The 8960-nt window shown below is 41.5% G+C and overlaps 1 protein-coding gene across 2 annotated transcripts in view; it reads left to right on the forward strand.

Annotated features, from left to right (window-relative positions):
- Window positions 1-8242, forward strand: part of DDX47 (DEAD (Asp-Glu-Ala-Asp) box polypeptide 47) — an 8449-nt gene extending 207 nt beyond the window's left edge. The window contains exons 2-12 of one of the 2 annotated variants that reach the window (XM_010565835.1): window positions 321-414; window positions 1895-2083; window positions 2748-2819; window positions 3372-3490; window positions 4009-4080; window positions 4202-4318; window positions 4513-4659; window positions 4968-5105; window positions 6547-6617; window positions 7156-7285; window positions 7383-8242. In XM_010565835.1, coding sequence (XP_010564137.1) covers window positions 321-414; window positions 1895-2083; window positions 2748-2819; window positions 3372-3490; window positions 4009-4080; window positions 4202-4318; window positions 4513-4659; window positions 4968-5105; window positions 6547-6617; window positions 7156-7285; window positions 7383-7502 — 1269 coding nt within the window. In that variant the 3' untranslated portion in view covers window positions 7503-8242. Of the gene's footprint in view, window positions 1-320; window positions 415-1894; window positions 2084-2747; window positions 2820-3371; window positions 3491-4008; window positions 4081-4201; window positions 4319-4512; window positions 4660-4967; window positions 5106-6546; window positions 6692-7155; window positions 7286-7382 lie in introns of those variants that run through there. The other variant, XR_774247.1, reaches the window with a different exon arrangement.
- Window positions 8243-8960: the final 718 nt, after the last annotated feature.

An 8960-nucleotide genomic window follows, 5' to 3' on the forward strand; every position in this document is an offset into this window, starting at 1 on the left:
GACGCGTGGGCCGCCGTCGCCGCGTCGATCCGCGGGCGGGCGTGGTGCCGTGCTCGGGCAGGAGGTCTGGGGTGACTAGTTTATTGCTGATGGCAGTTGCCTCTGGCGGTTTTGAACAAACCTGTGGAGTTACTGCTGGAGGTGAGGATCACTGTGAGCAGCCTGCCCTTTCATGTAGTTGCATTGAGGGTCTGATGGGATTTGTCTCTGCTAGAGACAAGCTTGGCTGTGTTGCAGCATGTTTTTAACGTAACTGTATGATTTAATTTAGGTCTCCTTGGTGATGTCTGTGTCCCTTTTCTCTTTTCACTAATGTTCAGGGAGTGACAGATGTCCTGTGTGAAGCTTGTGACCAGTTAGGATGGAAGATGCCAACAAAGATCCAAGTTGAGGCTATTCCAGTGGCTCTCCAAGGTGAGCAGTGTGCTTCTCTGATCCCGAATCTGGGGATGCCCCAGGAGCTCTATGTGAATGAATTTTGCTGAGTGAGAAGTGGCAGGGATGAGAGTGTTCTCACTTCTTCATCATTGAAGATTTCTGTCTAGAAGTAGTCTCTGTGTTCATTCTTGCGTCCTTCCCAGGTGGAGCTTAGAATACTAATTTCTCCTGTAACACTGCCCATGATTGCAAACTTTCAAATGGGTACAAATGTGGGTTCTTGAATGTTCACTACTGTTGCATAGTTCTGACGCTCCACGTTAAACAGAATTATTGTCAATCATTTGAGCTGCTAGTTTGTATCAGCCATTTTCTTTCTGAAATACTCAAGGACACACAGGAAACTTCTGATAGATTTAGGGCTGTGCCTCTTCTGGTAGAGACCTACAGTGTGTGTCTGAAATTGGAGATGCCTTGACTTATTACATAGCTTGTATAATCTGCTTTGCTGTGAGCAGGCAATTCTTAGAAATTAGATTTCTGGAGTGAATAATAACCAAACCACAGTGACTTTCTGTAAACATCCTGGAATTATAGGAAAATAAATTACTGAATCCAGCAAGCATTTCTGCCTCTAGAATATTTGGTTGGTGGTTGTTTTTTTTTAAAAAACAAGCAAACAAACAAACAAAACAAACAAAACCCCACTGTGAAGCAAGAACAGATTTATGTAGTGACAGAATGAGAATAAACTTTCAGTGTCTACTCTGTCCTAGTACTTTACTATTGTCAGACTCTACTCCATATATAAGAATCTCTTGACAAAAACAAAAGTAAGATTGCATTCCTGAGAAGTCATCTCCAGTTTGAGGCCTTTTGACAGCATGTTCTTCTCAACTGTAGAAGTTTAGGAGATCAAAATGGATTCTACTGATGAATCCTACCATGTTGCCTGCACTGGTTTTGGACAAAGGACTTGCTGTCCTAATCCTTCCTGCTGCAAACCGGTTTAGATTACTCTCTTAATCAATGACATAAAATTGATTGTGGCTTGTGAAATGTGAGTTTGGTAGTGCTGTTGTCTTGTAGTTGGTATGACCGAAGTCTCAAACACTAGTGTCTTATTTCCTTGTAAGCCAGTAAACAAACAACAGTTGGTCTAGAATACTTACCCAGATAGAAGCAATAGGCTGTAAATGGACAGACAGATTTGACAAATAATAAAGCTTTTCTTAACCTAAAGTTTGTATGAAAACCTGTATATTGGCAGAAGTTTAACTAGAGGATGGAAAAGGATGGAGACTGTAATATTGTACAAATGAAGTTGCGCTCTAAAAATGCTGCAGAGATGTTCTGAAATTCTTTGTTTTGGCCCTTTGTTCTTCTTTGCCTTTTGTGTGTCTCCTTTTTTTCCTATCCTTAGGGAATTCTTGTGCTTTACTGCACAGTGCTTTAAAGGCTTCTTTCTCTGGTCTAGATTTGTAACAGTTTTTTTCCTCGTTGCTGCTCCTTGTAGGCAGAGATATCATTGGACTGGCAGAAACTGGCTCTGGAAAAACAGGAGCCTTTGCTTTGCCAATTCTTCAAGCACTGCTGGAAACACCTCAGCGATTATTTGCTCTTGTCCTCACACCAACAAGGGAGCTGGCCTTCCAAATCTCAGAGCAGTTTGAAGCTCTTGGATCTTCCATTGGTGTCCACAGTAGTAAGTAGCTTTGTGATACTGGAACATTTTTCCTGAAGACTGCTGAAGTTTGAAACTGAAATTTGTCAGCTCTAGATTGCAAAGGAAAAAGTACAGAGTATTTGTATGGAGGGTTGAACAAAAGGTGAGAAAAGCTCGTGATGCTGGAAGACAGAGATCTGATATCAGGTTTGGGAAAGAAAGACTGTATGGTCTTTCCTCATGGAGTAGTCTGCAGCTCTTCTGCATCTTATATCCAAACAGTTAAAGATGGAAGTAGAAGATAATCTTCTCTATTGTCTGGTGAAATTGCAGAGAGCTCCACTCTGTAGTGTGATGTAGTTTAATCTTTCCTTCAGACTGTCTGTATTGGTTCCTTAGATATTGTCTATAAACATAAAAGTTTTGTGGGTATTTTTAGAATTCCTGGATTTTTGCAGCTGAGTTAAGCTGCAAGGAATAGATTCTGCCTGTAACTCTTTCAACTGTGAAAAGAAAATATCCGGGGTCAGTAAGGACTCAATTGTATGGCTTAAGAGGCCTGGGAAGGTCAGGTGTGCTAAAATAAAGTGAATTCTCATAAAGATATGTAGTCTTTCATTTGTACAGAGTTGTTGTGGGTGGCAGGGAGTAGGAGGAAACACTATAGCACTGAGAGATTCACTGTATTTTTTTTGTTCTGCAGCGGTTATTGTGGGTGGAATTGACACGATGTCTCAATCTCTGGCCTTAGCCAAGAAACCACATGTAATAATTGGTAAGTTCACATGCTGGGGGTACAGGGTATGAATATTACCAAACTGCAGTTGTCCAAAGAAAGAGTGCCAAAAGGTTTTGTGCATTTGAAGAAGTGAGAGTACATCCTTCATTTGTTTTTGTCCTGAGATCTGAGTACTGGCTTGTTAATTTTTCTCAACTATACACCAGTAGCCTTGCTGCTACAAGCTCATTCCAAAGCATTCCTGCTAGACTGCCTTTGGCTTGGTTTTTCATTCTCCTCGAGTATTCAAAATTCTGGTCTCATCCTTCTCAGTACAGCTCATCTACAGTCTGTCTTGTTTTGCATGTTTGGTTTTGGGGTTTTTTAGGGGGAGAGGGGGAAGGAGGGCATTCTTCAGAGAGTCTGACTCCATTAGTCTTACTTCAAAACATTCTAAAGATATCTTATAAAAGAATCCTTCCCACAAAGCAACCTGCCTTTACTTTTCTTGGGCAAAGAATCCCATTTCTGTAATGGAGTACTCTCTCGCTTCTTTGGATCTTTTCCTTTGCTTTTATTCTAAATTTGCTCTCGTGATTTTGTTGGTAGCAACCCCAGGCCGTCTAGTTGATCATCTAGAGAACACAAAGGGCTTCAACTTACGAGCTCTGAAGTTCCTAGTGATGGATGAGGCTGACAGGATCCTTAACATGGATTTTGAGACAGAGGTAGGAATCTGCTAAAAGAGCTTGGAACACCGGATGAGTCCCTTTAAAATCGCTTCATACAGCCACATAGTAAACACTGAGCTGTTCTGTAGAAATTAATAGCAAATTGTAACTAAGATCTAGTAATTGCACAAAAGCCTATGGTGGGAATAGAACTTTAGCAGGGTTCTGCAGAACACTAGTAAGGCAGTAGGAGGCGTTTTGTCTCTGAAATCTACTGGTTTCTTTGGAGCGCATGACATTGACACAGTTACTGTAGAACACGATCACACGCACGTTCCTATAGGAATATTGCCTGATACTTGCACTGCTATTGGACTTCTGGAGTTCACAATGCCTAATTTTCAGCAAGCTATCAGCCTACACCTCTCCTTTAAAAGAGGGGAAGTCTGTTCCTACTGTGTGTCTAAGTTGCACACGTGTATTACTGTTCATTTGGATGATCATTATATTTGGAGTAGGCTTATGTCTCGATTGCTGTTGTATTCAGCATTTCCATTTCCTTTCTATTTTTACAGGTGGATAAGATACTAAAAGTGATTCCTCGAGACAGAAAGACATTCCTGTTTTCTGCTACCATGACCAAGAAGGTGAGAGCAGAGTACTCTGCTTTAGTTCTTCCATCAGGCTATACTGTTGACTAGACTGTATGATGCAGGTTTCTGACAAGATCTCTGTCCATCTAGTACTAACTTACATTGATCTTCCCAGGTTCAAAAACTCCAGCGTGCTGCTCTGAAGAATCCTGTTAAATGTGCTGTGTCTTCCAAATATCAGACAGTTGAAAAACTACAGCAGTACTACATTTTCATCCCCTCCAAATTCAAGGTAATGCCACTTCTCTTTCTTCCCTCTTCTGATGGTGTCTTGTCTTGCTGTTCCCACATCTGCCCAATATCTTGCCATCTTTGCTGGCTTATACTTACTCTTTAATGTGGCAGCATATGTGATTATCTCTGGCGTTTTTTTGGTTTGTTTTTTTTTCTTTCTTTCTTTCTCTTTTCTTCTCTCTCTCTTTACAGGACAGCTACCTGGTTTACATCTTGAATGAACTAGCTGGAAACTCTTTCATGATATTCTGTAGTACATGTAACAACACTCAGAGGACTGCTCTACTGCTTCGCAACCTGGGGTTCACTGCCATTCCCCTCCATGGGCAGATGAGTCAGGTATGGGCATACCCCACACAATGCAGTAGACGGGAGAAATGGGAAATTTTGGGCAATTGGGCTGCACCATACTGAGTCACAACTACCTTACAGAAGGAGTATTTCACAGCTAGTGGACTGGACTGATCCCTAGAAATTTAACTAAAGTGAATGCTGCCATTGATTCTGTAGTAGTTCAGAAAGAAGTTAGAGAAGTGAAGTTTTTGAGTAGTTTCTCCCCCAGTTCTTCTGTACCAGTATTTCAACAAGAGCATATTAACCAGAATGAGCATTATTCTCTCATTCCCTTTTGGCCTCCTCTCTTCCAGAATAAACGCTTGGGCTCTCTGAACAAGTTCAAGGCAAAGGCACGTTCTATTCTGCTGGCTACTGATGTTGCAAGCAGAGGTCTGGACATCCCACACGTAGATGTGGTGATAAACTTTGATATTCCTACACACTCTAAGGTAAGCTAGTCTGTGCCAGCTGAGAGCACGCTTCTGGTCACTGGGAGGTGTAGTGAAGCTAGACAAAGGAACAAACCCACCTTTTCTCTGTTCTGCTGACTGGAGGTCTAGTTCACACTTCCCTAGACTAAAAGATGTAGTTCAGCCTCTGCAATTGAGTTGGTATCTCAGTTTGGTTGGGTGGCCTCATCTGGATTGCAGAACTGATCCCATAAGTGGAGAGGGGAAGTGAGGGATGTTCTGTGTCTTTGTATTTCTGCTTAGAGTATGTGTTTCGCCGTATTGTATTAAAGGGCTTCTAGACTTTGGAAATAGTTTTAACATATTGCTGGTTTCAGGTAGTCATCTCCGTTCCTGTGATCCAGGTCTGCCTTCACATTTTAAACTGTGTTTAAAAAACAAACAAACAAACAAAAAACCCAACCCCCCCCCCCCAAAAAAAAAAAAAATTTCCCCCATTATGCTCAATGAGGATTTGATCAAGAAAGATGTCTTTAATACGTTTCACCTTCATATCACAAAAGTACAGCAAACTGAAGAAAAGCGAGTTACTAACTCTCTACCTTATAGAAAGTATAGTGTTACCTTGGGGTGAATTTGTTTCCCAGCCTAGTTTCAGAAAGCATGCCATTGACGTGCATTTCAGGAATTGTTATTGTTCCTTATAATGATCAGAGATACTATACATTGCAAACAGAAGAAAATATGGTGGTTCTTTTGAAGACACTGCCTTTGACATTGTAAAAGGACAATGGTTAAAAAAAAATAATGGGTGAGGGCAGCAGCTTGAATGACATCGTTACAGTTTTTGTGCCCCTCCCTGTTGTCTAACCATGTCATAGAACACATCTTTTCTCATGATGCTTCCTTCCTCTACAGATCCTGCACGGAGAAGGGAGTTTTTTAATTTCCATAAAGCAGTATAAAACCTGGAAAACAGCCTGGAAAACCATATAAACAGAAGATGCTCAATAGATCAGACGCTTCCAAATTGTTCTCGTTCATCCTCCCTTTCACTGTGCTTGTCAAATTTAAATCTACTTGCTGCAGGGTTTGTCTGGAAGGCAGACTATGTAGAGCACTAGATCCCAAGACTGAAAATGCAGACATTAGCTCACTTTAAATATCAGCTTTCCAAGGAAGTGGTAGTTCATTAGCAAAGTCACGTATCACAACTTTTGTCCTGCAGTCTTGAATAATTGGAGGTGGTCTCCTTCAGAAAGAGAGGAATTCAAATGTTGAAACCAAAGATATGCCTCCACAAGCCAGCATCTTCTCAAATCCTAATGCTGCACACGGTCCTGAGTATTTAATCCTGGCTGTATTTTCTCCCCATTTTCTTGTTCTTTCCTAAAGAAAAATTATATGGGCTGATTCCCCATAACTTCTGTTCTGTGTTTGGTGCACATATCTTACTGCTTATCACGAAAATTGTTTTCAGGATTACATTCATCGTGTTGGGAGAACAGCTCGAGCTGGGAGATCTGGCAAATCTATCACCTTTGTCACACAGTAAGTGTTAAAATATGGCAGACCTACTCTTCCCAGCTGTGTTTCAGAGCAGAAAACATCTGACCTCATCCTGGGTGAGAAGAAAATACTCCTTTTCATTTTGAGGTGCCTGCTGGATTTATTTAGTTAAAGGGGAGAGAATTCTAAGCCCAGGGTGGGGAGGGAGAAAGGTCTAGGATAAATTCTAGAAGCAGGCACGTAATGAGCAGAGTTAACTGTTTATAACTTGATTGTATAATATACATACATTTTTATAATACATAATACAGGTTAAGTAAGTGTGGGTTTTTGATAAATACTGAAGTATTTGTCTAAAAAAAGGCTTTGCCAAATACTTTGAACTGAGATGAGCTGAATAAATCAGTGAAGACATCCCCAACGATGGCATCATTCGGATGCAATTATGAGTTGCTTGTAAGACCATCAGCACAGGCGAACAATATCTGTGGGCTGGAGATAAGGGGTGATGTCTGTGGGTGGTGACAGCTGAAGCAGTCTCTAGAGGGCTGATTCAAACTGGTGTCTTGTCTTTTCTCAGGTACGATGTAGAGCTGTTCCAGCGCATTGAACACCTGATTGGCAAGAAGCTGCCAGCATTCCCCATGCAAGAGGAAGAAGTTATGATGCTGACAGAGCGTGTGGCTGAGGCCCAGAGATTTGCTCGAATGGTGGGTGCTGGCTTTTTGTCCCTCTTCTCACTGTTGTAGTCTGAATTTCCTCGGGTGCCAGAACTCTTGGTTAATGAATGTCTTGATTGCATTGCAGGAGCTGCGGGAGCAGGGAGAGAAGAAGCGATCTCGCAATGATGATGATGACACAGAAGAAGCTATTGGTGTCAGGAATAAGGTGGCAGGTGGGAAGAAGAAGAAAAGGAAAGTCTTCTAGTTCACTATTTGGACAGACTTTTTTATGGCTGCATGAGCTCGGCAAAACCAGTCTACCAAGCCACCTCCAGTGGATTTTTTCAGAACTGCTTAGGAAATTGGGCAGTCCACCTGGAAAGCAACTTCCTCTCTTCTGCTTCACCAGTTACAGACTGAGCTTGGTCCATTGTGGTACCATGGGACCAGTCTTCCTTTCAGAGACACCACACCATCACCTCTGGACCTGAAAGTAGCTGTGGTCTGGCCCTGCTCTTTCACAGAGAAGTGCAGTGTGAATGCAGCTTTCCCACTGCTGCAGCCTGTTTCACTACCCAAAGTCACCAGGTGCACCTGGGGTCAGATAGGTCTGTCAGAAGAAAGAGAGGAAAAAGTTAAAAGTAACTGCGTTTCCACAGCACAGCTGTGATGCCCTTGCCTTAGTGAAGGGACATGTGGTGTGGAGAATTCCAAATATATTTTGCTTAATTTTAAAGCTACCTGGTTTTCCTTGTCTTATCGCTGCCATGTTCTGCTCATTTTGAGTGTCAGCTCTGCCAGAAGGTTTTCTTAGGTCAATCTTGGCGATTCAGACGTGACATCAATACCTTAGATGTGTCAGCTGAAGAGTGGCCCAGCGCAGAGAGAACCTGTTTCGGCAGGATTAGGCTATTCACTGCCTGGAATTCCATCCAGAATCTGTAATGGTTGGCAAGATCAAGAAGAGGTTTGGGGTTTTATTTTTTTGTGGCTGATTCTTGTAGTACTTACAAACCAACACAAGAGGGTAGTATTTACATAGGAAAGCAGCTCATGAGCTTGGTGGTGAAGAAAAACAGGTACTGTAGAGGCTCTTTCTGTTCCCCTATTTATTTTTCTGCCTTAGGCTGAGTTCAGTGCCGTATAAGTAGACTTCTGCAAGAATGGGATAAATGTACTTGTCATATCAAACCAGTTGGTTTGTGCTAGTTCCCACTGGCAATAAAAATTTTCACACTGGACATTTCTGCTGGTGAGTGGGCAGAGAAGGGCGAGAAGCTCCTTCGTGATCACTCAACATGAAAATTTAATGTCTGTTAGAACCATTTATAAACTGGATTTTCTGCTACATGAAAAACAATGTTCAAAAGATTCTTTTTTTAGATTTAAATGGAAAGCAGAAACTACTGCAGTAGTCAAGATGAGCACAATGGTTACTTCATTGTGTCAACATTAAGTCTAATATACACACGTATGCTAGAATGCTTTTATACTTTTGTTTGGGGCAGCACATTTTGCAAAATTACAAAGAACAGCATGGTTAAAACTAAGGGGAACATGTTTTTTCTTTTTTATTTAAAACAGCTCTGTTGTCTTCATGAAAAACAAACATACCCTCTGTGTGAGAAGAGTGCCAGTGTTCTTATGTTATCCTTTTTTTTTTGGTAGCAATTTACTCAAATCTCCTGAATAGTCACCTTCAAGTTTGATAACTCTAAAGCAG

The sequence above is a fragment of the Haliaeetus leucocephalus genome, unplaced genomic scaffold (genome assembly GCF_000737465.1).
Source record: "Haliaeetus leucocephalus isolate CR32 unplaced genomic scaffold, Haliaeetus_leucocephalus-4.0 Scaffold196, whole genome shotgun sequence".
NCBI lineage: Eukaryota > Metazoa > Chordata > Aves > Accipitriformes > Accipitridae > Haliaeetus > Haliaeetus leucocephalus.